At 36.0% G+C, this 15,817-nt stretch overlaps 1 protein-coding gene across 1 annotated transcript in view; it reads right to left on the reverse strand.

Annotated features, from left to right (window-relative positions):
- Positions 1–15,817, reverse strand: part of xit (ALG6/ALG8 family glucosyltransferase xit) — a 44,346-nt gene that overhangs the window by 12,359 nt on the left and 16,170 nt on the right. The window contains exon 4 of the mRNA XM_081738642.1: positions 3,510–3,755. Coding sequence (XP_081594768.1) covers positions 3,510–3,755 — 246 coding nt within the window. The remainder of the gene's footprint in view (positions 1–3,509; positions 3,756–15,817) is intronic.

Consider the following 15,817-nt stretch of genomic DNA (forward strand, 5'->3'; position numbering starts at 1 on the left):
TTATATACTATAAACAAACAAACAAGGTTTCTATATAGCATTCCTCTGTGAATAACGATTACATTTAAGATCTTTCGTGTCAATTTCTAATACTAGGTATGCAGAAATCTGTGCCATAACTCAACAAGCTTCTGGATTAGAAGTTCCAACTTTTAATCACATGTTAATTATGAACGCAACATATCGAAAGCATTCAATATAGACATTAGCTTTCAAACCTTAAACGACTATTCAACGGAGTATACAAAGAAGAAGATAAAATAAAATATAGCGTGTCCATAAAAATACTATTATACTTTAATGTGATATTACGTCTCTTTGGATAAACGTATTTAAATGAAATTGGTCACATTTGAAAGAAAAACTCAAATATTTTTGTGCGTGTCAACAATAGACAACAATGTCAATGGACGGGATCAAACACACAAAAAGTAAATTCACTCATGTTTACTTTGTGCTTAATAATTGGTGAGCACACTTGTGTTTACATGCTCACTAATTGGTTATTTCCACAATTGGAAGAAGAAGAAGGCAATGACTTTATATTCCAACAAGATGGAGCACCTCCTTACTGGCATGTTCGGGAACATCTGAATGAGTTTCCAGAAAGATGGATTGTACGTGCCGGAAATGATGATAATGTCTTCTACAAATGGTCTCCTGACTTGACGGTCTGTGACTTTTTTTTATGGGACTACGTAAAGGATTGTGTCTATGTACTCCCATTGCCTCAAAAGCTGCAAGTGCAAGTTCGTATCAGTGCTGCTATCCAGTCCATTTCATCAGGTATATTGGAGCATGTGTGGCGTGAATGGGAATATCGTCTTATTGTCTGCATCGCCATTCGTGGGGCCCACATTCAATGTCTATGAGGTATAGTAAAAATATTTGAGTTTTTTCTTTCAAATGTGACCAACTTCATTTAAATACCATTATTCAAAACAACGTAATACTACTTTAAAGTATGGACACGCTGTATTACAGAAAAAGAATTGATTCCGCATCACCGTCGACCAATTTCAGTGTTACAGGAAACGATTACAACATTCAAACTGCCTAAGAGTGATACCTAACTATGTCTTTCCATCTACTATGTTTTTTTTTCTTTCTTTCTTTCCCTTTTCTCTTAACTCCGTTGACGAATCGTCTGACTAAGCATCTATATTTAGTACCACCAGTGTGGTTCAAAATTGTCAAACGTTGGAACTGACTCTTTTGTTAATCACTACATATACATTTGTGGAAATAAAAGCTTGAAAGTAGATATAAGAAAAACAACTTTCTTATTAAAATGCTGATTGTAATATTACAATGTACAAACTAGACATGTCATCTCATTGGGCAAGAAGTTGGAGTAAAATAAAGAAATACAGAGTTTCATACATGTTTCTACCTGTCTATGATACATGGAACACATACGAATGAAGGGGGAAGGAGAGAGAGAGAGAGAGAAAGAAAGAAAAAAAGAAAGAGAAAGAAATTGTGTTGCGCGGGTTTTATTTTCTTTTCATCGTACATTTCTCCTACCATCATGTTGATCGCATCGTCGGAGGTCAAAAACTCCATACCAATCAAGGAATTTTGGTAGTTGCCAATATTGTAATAAACTGATGTTAAACTAAAAACCCATTGTCCTTGGGTTCGTATTGGCGGTTTAGTGGTATTTTTACAGTGTTTTCACTATAAATTTACATTCTACACAATTTCAGATCTAATGTACTTACACGCATAGAATTTAAAGAATCAGCAGCAGAATCAGTACGAACTCTCCCAAGGAATTTTGGTATTCCAATGATGTCGATAGTACGAAAGGTAGGCGAAATATGTAAGGAAAACAAATGAAAATCCGCCCAATAAGAAAAGAAAAAACTGTTCCAATCCCTGTATATCTTTATGATTTAAATGAAAAGTCTTATCCTAGCTTTTCTTAGTCCTTTAATTGTGTGCTCGTATGTAATGGAGGGATATAGCCTCCGTTTAAAATACCTTTGAGTGAAAAGGCTAAGTTCTCTAAATTTCATATTCTATAAAGACGGTTCAAGTAAAACATCGAAAGCTGGCGACACTAGAAATATTTGACGCGTGCCTGAATGATAACAGCACTACGCGCATTCATATATGGGTAACACAACAAAATGTCTTCTGCCAATGCAAAATCTCTACACGAAGAGGAGCACTTTCTCGCAATACTAGTGTATGATGAATACCACCAAACTGGCTATAACATGGAGCGAAGCAATTCCTGTGCAAAGTAAGTTGTGTCAAGCAAAATATTTCATCGATAACGACCAACGCTGCACGTTATTGTAACATCCTCCAGAAACTCCGCAAAGCAAATGAGAAAACTGTCGCACAGCATTCTTATGTTACATGTTAAAGAATAACCTTCACGTGGCTGACACGATAGGTGACACACTGCACCGTTTCCGCTAATAATGGACCATCATCTTAACAGCTCAGATCTTTCCATCAATGACTATCACATCTTCGGTTAATTCAAGAAAGTACTGAAAACTACGCTCTCCAACTCGGATCGACAGGTTCTGAAGCTGTAGAAGAGTGGTTCTACAAGGAACCAGTGTTCATTACAGAGGATATAGAGAAACATCTTGAACGTTAGGAATGTCGCCTAAAGCATAGATGACTAATTTTTGAAGTTTACTGAAAGTCCCCAGTATATTGTCCCTTTTCCTTAGGAACAATATACGCAAAAAAATTCTTATCCACAGCCTAGGGTTCAAGGATATAATTTTTACGCAATTTCGGGTTTCTAGGCCTACCAATTAGGCAATCTGACAAAAATTAGAAAATGCTCCACCCCCTTCCTCCCTTGGGGTTGCGTTTCGCAAGGCTCCGTCTCACTCACAGCTTGGTCTTCATAGATAACATTTGAATAAAATTTTAACTTCCTAAGCACCATATTTTTGCAAATCTGGTGAACATAATTCTATTCTTCTTATATGTAATACAATTTCGCAGAACTCCATCTTATCTTCGGCTTACGCTGAAGTAAAACATTTGTATGAAATTCCAAGTTTCTACAGCCAACAGTTCCAGAGATGTAGTAAATGGGGAATAAACGTTGAATTTCCTTTCACTGACATTATGGATCAAATTTCTACATTATGGTTTAAGTAGAATATATGAAAAAAATTTCAATTTCCTAATCTCAATGGGTTTGAAGCCCTATTGGCGCTAGTGAACGGCGAAACATTCAAACTCCATTTCCCTCCTTACGGGTCAAGGTTCATAAAAGCCCATCTTACTCACAGCCTAGAATTTAAGGACAATATTTGTATAGAATTCCAAGTTTCCACGCCCAAAGGGTTTAGAGATCTGGTGAGGATTTATTTATTAATGAGTGACTTAGTGGGTTTACTGTTATATATATATATATATATGTTCTATACATGTAATTTTTTCTATACATCTGTTCTTTGCTATCAGTTTCACACATTAATTTAAGTCTAAAACAAAATGCATCTTACATAAAAAAAAAATTGATTTACCTGTCCTATCTGACTCATAGCGACGAATGGGCCAAAGGAAACAACAAAAACTGTTCCCACAATTACCGCTAACTTGGTTATCCTTGATACTGAGAAAGAGAACCAGAGAATTGTGCTATCCTGTGGAGAATACTTGAAACAGAAGTTTCTCAGCAGATACACAAAGTATGCTGGAGCTACATAGAGATAGATATGCTTAAAGTTCAGGAGTACAGCAAACCAGAATGCTGCAGATAAGCATCGATCCTGAAATAAATTGAAAAGAAATAACATTAATAGTTGTTTAAAGCAATACTAGAAAATAAATAGTTGCAGTAAACAAGACTGACTACATTGTATTATTACTATTATTGAGTTGATTCAATTGAAATATAACATTTTTTACATCATGAAGTCCGAACATAGTCAGAAAACTGGCTGGAGTGCCTAGTCAGGCAGGAGGCAATGTGTTATTGGACAGGTTCGCTTGAAATCCACCATTGAAAACACCCAAATACAAATCATATTACTTTATGAATCCCAACTGATATATTCTGCACTATAGTCGCGAAGCGTCTTTGATTTGTGACATCGTGCCAATGACACAACACTGAAATACGAGCCCTGCGGCCAATGACCAACAGCATGTTCTGATGCGCTTAAAAAGCATTTGTGTTCCTTGTTAGCTGGTCGACATAAGATAACAAGGAACGGCGCCTGAAGGTGTGGTTTTCCAAGAGTACTGAATAACTGGGAACATTTCCTGCATAGGAGTGTCAAATCTCCAGCGGCGCAAATCTGTTTTGAACATTGGGGGGGGGGGGGGGACTTTTTAAAGCGATGTTCAAAATATTTGTGAAGCTGAAAAATAATGCTGTGGAGGATCAGGGGACCAGAGTTGTCTTGAGAGGGGGGGGGGGGGGTGGATGAGATTCATATTACGGTAGATGAATCTGATTTCTGAGATGAACCTGTTATATATAGGTGATGTAGATGAAGTAGTGGTACATATCAGTATTACAAATCAGTGCGGTGAACACATTCTGAAATCTGAATACGTGCATATTTATAATTGGTATGTTTCTACTTAGGCAAAAAACACATTTCAAATCGGATTATTAGGGGGGGGGACAGTCCCTCCAGTTCGAAGATTGGGTGGGACATGTCCCCCTCATCCCCCCCTCGGGATTTGCGCCAGTGCATATCTCATGAAAAATGGATCTGGTACAATAATCATAAACAGTAAGGACAGTGGTAGGATTGTGATTTCAGGACGATTTCCGAAACCACTCTTCCACCCACAGAAGAGCACCCTCTTAGCTATATGGTTAGCGTACGCCTTTTCAGTAAGAGACAAGGATTCGATTTTCGGCGGAAGCTCATATGATTCAGATTCAACGTTAAGCTGTAGGTGCACGTCTCGATGCTGAAAAGCATGCTAAACTCTAACCCAGCGTTTCCCAACCGGTGTGCCGTGAATGGGCCGCTGGTGTGCCGCGAGGAATCGAAACAAAATCATTAATTTTATAGCAATCAAATTGCAAAACGTAGGGAAAAATGTATATTTATATTTCACATTACTATGAACCTCCACTATGAATCTACAATTTTAAGTTTGATACCAGGTTAATGTTCTGTATATTTCTAATGTTGAAAAAAGTACAGTTACAGAAAGCGTATTTTTAAAAACCTGAGTCCAATATTTCATTGCAATTGTTTTCTATTCCTAATTAGAATGAAAAATAAGCATAATGATTTACCAAGAGGGAAAAAAACCAGTGAAAGAGCTTTCTTCTCTGTGAGGAGATCAATAATCACAAAAAAATACCACTGTGTTTTATATTTACAAATAATAATGCCTATAAGTGTGCCGCGAGAATCCAAGTTCACCCATAGTGTGCCGCAAGTTGAAAAAGGTTGGGAAACACTGCTCTAATCCAACCAACCCATTTGTAAAAGGTGTTGTTGCTGGTATGGTGGCGTATGGTGGTCTAGGGATAATCCATAGTCTTTCTCCGTCCAGGTGAAGCCATCACTGCGGTGCTTAACTCAGTTAAATATACTGTAAACTTATTGCAAGCATCCAGTAGTAGCCAACAAATGATGCGCACCCAGTCAGTATTGCCATATCTGAAGGTTAAAAAAGTAGCGAGATTGTGCTCCCAAAATAGTGAATTTGAACTATTTGTAGCCCAAACATAAAAATGAATTATTTTGTAACTATACACTTTAAACTAATCTCTCTCTCTCTCTCACTCACTCACTCACTCACTCACACACACACACACACACGCATATATATATATATATAATACGTCAGATGTCTGGGTTGACATTGGGCAGGCGGCGAAAGCAATTTCGGACTGTTAGAAATGGTCAGGGATTTATTTGTAGCCAGGGAAGCCTGCGAATTCCCCCCTTCTAAGTTTTTGACTTCCTTGTCTCTTAGTTCAGTCTTCCCAGGCAAAATACCCCTTTCATAGGCTATATAATCTGTTATAAAGTACAATAATTAAACTTCAGGTTTTAGTAGCAATCCTTTATAAAAATTCCCCCCTTCTACAAAATCCACAAATAAATCACTGGAAATGGTGTGTTACGGTAAACTCCAAACTACGCCAGAAACAGTAGAATCGCATTGTACAATGAACTAGGCAGATAGTATAAAATGGGAGACCTTTCTGATTTCCAAGGAGATATATTTGCTTAAGTCAGTTTTGAGAGCTCTGAAATACACTGTACGACGTTTACAGCAAGCGTTTTTACTATTATTCCTCGCTCCTTTAATTCATTTGCTAAATTCTTTATCTGGGAGCCACGAATTTTGGTACTTATTACGTAAATATCGACAATACAGTAACACATTATATTAGTATCGATAATACAGTAACACAATTAAATTTACGATGTTCACGTTTATACAGCTTTCTACAACTATTATCTCTAGGCATTAACTGAAACAGAAACACGTTCAGTGATACTGCAACAGCGCAAATTCAACAAAAGGCTGGTGTTGTCAGATCTGAAGATTAAAATGTACTAAAACAAGAATTGAACTAGTATCGAACATGTTAGTTTAAGTAAAGCTATTGGTCATTGTGAATAGAATAATCAGCAGACAAACTATTGTATTGTATAAAACTAATAAATTATGGTTTGACATATGAAAATAAGAAAGTAGAGTATTATTAAGAGTTATAGCCCGCAGATAATTAAAAGTAGCTCAAAAAAGTAGCGTTTCGCCCAATTTGAAATTTTGGTAGCGAGGACACTTAAAAAATCGCCCAATCCGCTGCTCGTAGCCCAAGCTGGCAACATTGCGCCCAGCTGTCCCCTCACAAGACGGAGTAAACTCTTGACAAAAATATAGTATGAAATCTTTCCCCGCCCATCATATTCTCTTGACATCTCTCCCACCAACTACCAACCTTTTCGGCATCTCGATCACTTCTTGCGAAGGAAGAATTACCCTGATTATCGAGCGATGCAACGTGAGGATTTCATACTTCATCGCAGACCGGAAGAGTGTCATATACCATCGTAAATTTCAGACTTTCATCATGAAATGGAATCATTGTCTGAGCGACGTTAAAATTGTATAGCAGCAATCGGAGAGTACTTTAAGTAATCACATACAGTAGCTTTCAAAGTAACGCACGTCTTCGGACGTTACAATCACACCAACTTAATAAATATGTTTAGTATTATTATGGTTAAATCATGTTAGTTACAAATTGAATTTATAATTAGATTTATATCTCAAATACTAACACTGATTTAGTCCAGAGTAATCTTTGATTCAAAGCTCGACAGTAAATTGCAAGAAATGCCATACTTTTGATCTATGATACAAACCTATAGGAAATCGAAAAATAATTCATATGTACTACAAGAGTACAGTGGCTCAATAGTGGAAGGCAAATCTTTGAGTTAAAGACCATGAAATTCGATCCTAGGATACATAAAAATCTCATAAAGAACTTCGTATACGTACCCAATTTCCCTGAAAATAAGACCTGATAAGAAAATAACCCCAAGCAATATTTTTTCAGATTGCTCGTAATATAAACTCTACTCCAAGCATACGCACCAGGGTTGAAAAAAATCACGATTTTTTAAAAATAATTTGTTTTTTTTTATTTAAATCGATTTTTTTTATTTAAATCACTAGTAATTGATTTTAAAAAACGGTAAAATATAATTGTACATTTTTGTTATTTTGTTTTTGATAAGTTACGGAGGTTTCCCAGTTTCTTTAAGTTAGACTAAAAAGCAAAATTGGGGGTTTCTCGATATTTATGGTGTGTTTTCTGAAAGGTGTTTCTCATACGTGACAATTAGTCAGGACTAGTACATCACTGTTCTCTTAACTTGTAATAGTGGGTGGTCACCTTGATCTCAGGAGTTCAAATCTGAATAATTGAACGAAAGAAAGACAACGTATAGTTTTTCTTTTTAAAAAAATCCGAATTCCAAATACAAACGAGAAAGGATTTCACGCAAAATGCAAGGTATGTGGCTCAGAAATGCAAGATCTTGTTATTCAGCTGAAGAAACATTTAGAAGTGTGCAAAGCAGAAGAACTAGTAGAAGATTCTGGGGGAAGCGGGAAGGGGGGGGGGGGAGACGAGAGTGACATTAAAAATTAGACAGTTTTGTTTAATGTATGTGAAGAATCGATCAAAAATAGACAAAACAAACAAACGAAAGCGAAAAATGTAAATATTAAAAGAAATGTAGGACATGTGGTCCAAACTCTCAAACCGATCTCTGTTGCATTGGACAGAATTCAAAGAAATGAAACAACAATATCTGACGCTGTAGAAATATGGAAGTGTCTAAAAGACGCACTCCAAGACGAGGAAATAGAAAATAAATATGAAAACATGTATACGGAATCATTAACGCCTCCCTATTTCTTGGCCTACCTTCTCGATCCGAAACAGCGAAAATTCAAATTAACTACCGAAGGAAACGATTTAGCTTTGAAATTTGCAGAAGAAGCTTATGGTGGTACTTCTCTACTGCCCATGTAGTGTTGTAAAAAAACGGTTTTTTTTCTGTGAAGTTTTTTTTCAATAAAAAACATCGTTCTTTTTCATGTTTTTTTTTCAAATGTCTGTTTTTTTTTTTTTTTTCTGGTAACTATTATTTATTGATTTACGTCCCAGATTATTGAAATAATCAACAGAACTTGAGTCGAAGCCCTCGTAACTTACAAATCTTCTGTTTCTTTGTACCTATATACTAGCAAAATTGTGTGATTATTCCTTCCGGCCTCAGGTCATTTTTGGTGTTTTCCTACATTTCCAGTTAGTGACTTATTGCTCAAAAACCAATCATTTGATTGATATGGTTAAGGCCTCGTTTTTTAGAAAATGGATGTGGCTATTTTTTGGTGTAAGTTGCATTGCAGTGTTGCCAATGGATCGGAAATTATTGAGGGAAATGTAGGGGTGAAAATTTACAAAAAATCCCTAACCGAATTTCAAAATTTTTTGTATCTAGTACCACTCCTCCTATATGGGTTCAAGTCACCTAAAAAAAATCTTTGGTGTGTTGACAAGGTACAGTGAAATCCTGAAGTCTCTGGTTTCCACTCAAAGAGGGAAAGAAAAAATTCTGTCATACACATGAAATTTTGACACTTTTTACGCCTCAAAAGCAAAAATCAAATATGCCGGGGCTACAGCTTCTCTAATTAGCCTATTGAAACTTATGGTGCGTTCTGTAGGGCAAAGAGGAAGCTTTCAGTTAGTGGTACGCTTGTTTCAATGTAGCCATTAAGAGGGTAATAATAGAGGGAAAAAGGGAAATTTTCCAAATTTTTCACCTAAAAGCGGGAAATAATTGTTTTGGCTGGAAATACTGCCATCAGACAGACGAAAACTATCTAAAAATAAACCTTAGTACTCCAAGAGTATATCCTACAAGTATCATGGCGATATATAACAAAGTAAGCATGAAATTTTAAAAAAATCTCATTCTACCTCAGAAATTCACCATTTTCTTACCATTTTCAGAACATGGTTTATTATAAACCTCAACTGTACTTTCCCTAATTATTCTAGTGAAACTTTTTATGGTGCGCTGTGTAGGCTAAGAATGAGGCTGTTAGACACTGGTACGTTTATTTGAATGTAGCCAACAAGAAGGAAATAATAGAAATAAAAAAGGGATTTTTTTCCAAAATTTGCCCCAAAAATCTGGAATTAAAATTTTCTGTAGCTGGCAACACTACTATCAGACACACAAAAACTATCTTAAAATAAGCTTTGGTATCCCTCTAATATATCCTACAAGTATTGTGACGATATCTAATAAAGTAAGCATGTTAATAAAAAATATCTCATTCTACCTTTAAAAAAACAGTTATCTTCCCAAATAGAGAACAAGATCTACTGTAAACCTCAACTGTACTTCCCCTAGTTATCCTATTGAAACTTTCTATAGTGCGTTGTGTAGAGCAAAGACGAGACTTCCAAATATGTATTGGTACGTTTGGTCCGATATAGCCAACAAGAGGGAAATAATAGAGACAAAACAGATAATTTTTCCAAAATTTCCCCCTAAAATCTGGAATTAAAATTTTTTCTGTAGCTGGTAACACTGCTACCAGACAGACGCAAACTATCTTAAATTAAACATTGGTACACCACTAATATATCCTACAATATTATGACGATATTTAAGGAACAAAACTTCTAATTACCAAAAATATATTACAGTAAACAGAAAAGTAGGGAAAACTAGAAAAATAAAGGATTAGAACCTAAATACGAATTTTTCGTGCGTTCCCTAATTACCCCATTGTAACGATCTATACTTGCGTTTGTTAAATAAGGACAAATGTTCGATTGGCATAAGTTGACTTGCACTCTGAAGTATAGGTACGGATTTATAAACAAAAATTTCTAATTTTTTGGCCAAATTTAGGAAAATTTTAATTTCCCTAATTGGCAGCACTGCGCGCAGGCCCGTCCAATTGATGTCAACAGTTAGGTATCCATCCGAGGTATCTATCTGGCAAGTCTTAAGGAGGTCTTTCTACGACGAAGGAAGCTACAGGGAAAAAAGAAGTAAAGGAAATTCGAAATTAGAAAATTCTCGAATTTTTGACTGGGGTGAAATTTGAGAACGAAATTCGACACCAGAAGAAAAAGAAATTAATATGATAAACTATGGTCCAACCATATTTGGCAAGAATAATAACCCGATATCTTAATTAGTGTCCCCACAGGAGCGGATTAAACAAATGACACACCCGTGCGTGCCACTTTGGCCGCCTGGGCCACCGGATATACATTTGATAACATTTTTTTGACTACTAACTCGTGTTGCTGTAGTTATAGTCTCGACTAATAATAATATCGTTGTTGTAAACAATAACTTTATAAGGAAAATTTTCTCTCTTTTTTACATCTTAGTTCCAACACTGTTGGTGAGAAATGCAGGGTGTTTCAAAATGAATTTTGAGGTTTTAAGTCTTCGTAGTACTTATTACATTTTACGTACAATTATAATCAATGTATCAACTAAAAGAGCACCTCAAACAGTCTTTGCTACAAGTGTTCAATGTGAGATTCATTCGTTACACGACACACTTCTAGTCGATAGGCAAGAAAGGCCCATAAACTTTCCGCCATGTGGCACAGAACACATTCAATTTAGGGGAGTCTCGTTTCAAGTGTACCATCTCCTGAGGATTTGCTGACGGCCAGATACAAACATTATGAGTGTTCACATTAGCTTTTAGGTGAAATGTCGATTTATCACTGAAGACGACACGATCCAGGAAATCTTCATTGTTATGCAGCAATATTTCACTTGCGGAATTGGCACGTAAACCGCAGCCTGTAGGCTTTAGACCTGTAGCAACTGCCAACGATAAGGACGTAGTTGCAAGCGTCTCCTTAATATCCTTCACACAGACCGTTGCACTGTACAGATTCAGTCTTTATTAACCTTCTTATGTCCCTCGGGTCCATTTTGACCCAAAGCGATTTTTCAACTTTATTATCTCGGACACTATGTAAGCTGTGATCATCATATTTCGTGACTTTTAGTTATTTACCAAATATGTGTTTTGTAAAAATTTCAATTCAAAACTCCATCCTGTTACGTCACAGTAGAAAAACTAACACATAAGTTGTATGCGTAAATCGAGGGACGTACAAGGGTTAAAACACAAAAAACTTTGTGCTCTCTAGTCTCAATCTTTGCTGCTTACTCTTTCTAACGGCAGACAGAAGAAACAATGCATGTACATGCGTGTGTACAAAACTGTTTGAGTTGCTCTTTCATTTGATAATATTTATAATCGTAAGTTAATTGTAATAGATACTACAAAGTTTCAAAATCCTAATATTCAGTTTGAAACACCCTGCATTACTTCAAATTGTGTCTTTCTATATTCATGTCTTTTATATACATATCATCAGGGCCGGTCCTATTCAATTTGTCGCCCCATGCAATGGCATAATTTGCCGCCTCCCCCTTTCTCCAGAAAGAACAAATCTTAGAAGTCATGATTTTAAGTATGCTACTCCAGCATGAACAACAAAGGTGGGTGTAAGTGCAGTTGCACTCAGAAATGCTTAAATACTTACTAAAAATGCAATCCCGTTGTGTCTGTATTTTTTTAAAAAAATATTAATCTATTATGTTAGTGAAAGATAAAGCAAACACACCTGCAGAGGAAAGATGGTAATCCTTTTTACAGAATTCACTATCGAGCTTCAATCTCAATGTATCAGTTTGCAATTCCAGTGCAACTAGCTCTTTTATCTTTATTTCTTGATTTCTCTTCTATATCTGTTAACATTTTTAAAAAAACTTGTTTATATCTTCAATGATAAGGAACTTGTTTCTGACAAAAACAAGACTAGTTGTCATATCAAAACTGTGATAGCTTACTGCATGGAACAGATATTCACTACTATTCGAGAATTGAACTCTTGCCTTTGGCAACAATCAAGCAATTTGTGCTCGGATTTATTCGACCATTTGCTTTAGCATTGTCCATGTGGCCTTAAACTAATGCAACCTAAACATAATTTATGAATGTAGTATTCAAATAGAAGGTTAGCTTAGTAAATGTAACTACCATCATCATAAAGTCTTTTTCCAACAAGAAATATTTAATTTAAATAATATACTTATAACAGATTTTGCCGGACCATCCAAATTTGCCGCTCCACGCAAATACACGTGTTGCATATATGGTTGAGCCGGCTCTGCATATCATATATAGCTAGTCGACAAATTATTTATAAATGACATTTAGAAAAATACTATTAGGTAAATTAGTATTAGTTTTTACCTTTAGACAAGTTATTTGAATTTTATACTGTTCGTGACAATATTTTCTTACTTATTAACCCTTTCCGGATCCATGGTACAATTTGTCCCATACGCGTTTTTCATGGTACATTGCGTTATTTCTCTTCTATTTGAGCTTTTTCGTCCGGTTTTTTTTTTTTTTTTTTTTTTTTGTTGTTGTTTTGTTTTCCAAGTCCAGAGGCCTTGTAGAAGACATTTCGTATGGTTTCAGACCGTCCTGCGTCCAGACATAGGAGGTGATGACGTCATAAGTCAAAAATTTCTTTTCTTATTTTCTAAGCCTATGTTCAATATTTTTTGGCGGGCTTATTTTTCTACGTAGAAGATTGAAATTTTGCACAAAGATTCAGTCCACCGAGTAGTATTTACCAGATTTTTGTTCCGATGTCAGTGCTAAAACAGGGGGGGGGGGGGAACCAGAGGGGCAAAGGGGTAAAAAAAAGGGATTTTTTACCCCAAAAATTACGTTTTTCGTCATTTTCCCGCCTTACATACATGATAGGACCACGTGAGTCATACCGTCTGAAAGGCAGTTCCATTCTGAAAATAATGACGGTCAAATTATTATCCTAGGGTAATTAGGGCCGTCTCAGTGAATTTTTATCCAAATATACTTCTGTATAGGGTAAAAGGTGGGGCATGGTAGGGATTTTTTTTGGCGGGCCTATTTTTTCACGTAGAAGATTGAAATTTTGCACAAACATTTAGTCCACCGAGTAGTATTTACCAGAAGTTTTTTTCCGATTTCTGCGTAATAACAGGGGGGTCCAGAGGGGCAAAAGTTGAAAAAAGGGATTTTTAGACCAAAAAATCCCTTTTTTGGGAATTTCCCCCCTTTACATACATGATAGACACACGTGAGCCATACCGTCTGAAAGGCAGTTCTGTTCTGAAGAGAATGATGGGCGAAACATGACCCTAGGGTAATTAGGGATGTCTCAGAAAATTTTTTCCCTGAGATCATGATGTTTTGCGGTCGTTTTGGGCATGGTGGGAATTCCTGATAAAATTTCTCCCGCCCTTACTATTCAAGATAGAAACTTGAAATTTGGTACACACATTTAGTTTACCAAGTACTATTCATCAGATTTTTTTGGAGGTCTCTACGTTCACACAGGGGGGCCAGGGTGGCCCAAAGTTGGACAAAAAAAATTCCCATCAAAATTTTCCCTTTGACATCAATTTTTCCTCTCCTGGTATATGGTATGGGCATGGAAGTGATACCATTTGAAAGCCTGCTCTATTCTGAAGAGAATGAGGTATGAACCATGATCCTAGGATAAAGAGTGACGATGCAGTAGCTGCTTGACTGAAAGTCTAAAAAATAGCCCAAAATGCCAGGATCCGGAGAGGGTTAAAGGCCTGCTTTCACGAAAAAACAAAATTTCATTTCTACTTTTATTTCTTTGTTGATATTGATGAAAACTGCTGAAACCCAAATTGTTAATAGGTATGATATTCATGTAAAAATGTAAAATATTTGTAGCGTATCAGTATCTAGCACGGACATGGTTTTGGAAGTAAATGCAGAGAAAACTAAATACTTGGAAGTGTGTCGGGACCGTAATACGGCAAATCGTGGAGGCGTTAAAATATTAAATAATACTTTTGATAAAGTGGATACTTTCAAATATTTAGGATCAATATTAACAGACGAAAATCGTATTCACGAAGAAATTAAATGTGGACTAAAAGCAGGGAATTCGTGTTACTATTCGGTTCAAAATCTCTTGTCGTCGCGAATCCTGTCGAAGAATTTGAAGCTTAAAATATATAAAACGATAATCATGCCTGTTGTTCTGTATGGTTGCGAAACATGGTCTCTTACTCTGAGGGACGAACATAGACTGAAAGTATTTGAGAATAGGATCCTGAGACGAATATCCGGACCCAAGAGGAACGAGAATGGGGAATGGCGGAAACTCCATAACGAGGAACTACATAGTTTATACGGTTTACCCAACATTGTTAGGGTCGTCAAGTCTAGGAGGCTTAGGTGGGCAGGTCATGTAGCTAGAATGGAAGAAAGTAGAAACGCTTTCAAAGTCTTGACTGGAAGACCCATAGGAAAACGACCATTAGGAAGACCTAGGCGCAGATGGGAGGATAATATTAAGATGGATCTCGCAGAGATAGGAATACAAAGTAGGAACTGGATGCAATTAGCTAAGGATAGGAGTCAGTGGAGAGCTTTTGTGAACGCGGCACTGAACCTCCGGGTTCCATAGGCCATAGAGTTAGTTAGTTAGTTAATCAGTATCTAGCGTTTAATTTATGTTGCATTTTACGGTGATTATACCTACATAAAAATATTTAATACTTAAATAGACGTAAGATGCATTACAAATGACTATTTGAAAAAAAACGAAATTTAGAAAAAAAACGAGAGGCAATGTTTTTTTTCTAAAAAAAAACGTACATTTCTGAAAAAATACGAACGGTTTTTTTTCTATTTACAACACTATGCCCATGGTAATTAAATTTCAAGCGAAGTCTCCTTTCTGTAGCGTGATTTTCACCGACTAAGTTCTACAAGGTGTAACAGCCATTGAATGGTGGAAATCAAAAGCAATTATGCTTAACATGGAAATATGAAGCCAATTATGCAGGTGTTTAGAAAAATTTGCATTGCACTGCAGAGTGAGTATATAGCCTATTTTATATTTTTGTTTATAAAATGAATATTTTTTTACACTCTTCTATTTTTACTATATCGTAATAAATATCACTATCTTTTTATATAATGTTAATCAGTGTCGTTTTATACAATGCCATGTGTTCATATTTCTTGTACGCACTTACATTTACCTATGGAAGAGGAATAATCACTAAATGTATAGGCAAATATTTAATTTTATTTTGCTACACATCACTATCTTTCGTTTAAAAATTGTAAATGTATTCAAGGTAAACTTGTATATCAAGTTATCTACACTGAGTATGACCAACATAATATAACACTATGTAAGATGGTTTAGTAGTTAGTA

Source organism: Thermobia domestica, chromosome 14 (genome assembly GCF_964235325.1).
Source record: "Thermobia domestica chromosome 14, izTheDome1.hap1.1, whole genome shotgun sequence".
Taxonomy (NCBI): Eukaryota; Metazoa; Arthropoda; class Insecta; order Zygentoma; family Lepismatidae; genus Thermobia; species Thermobia domestica.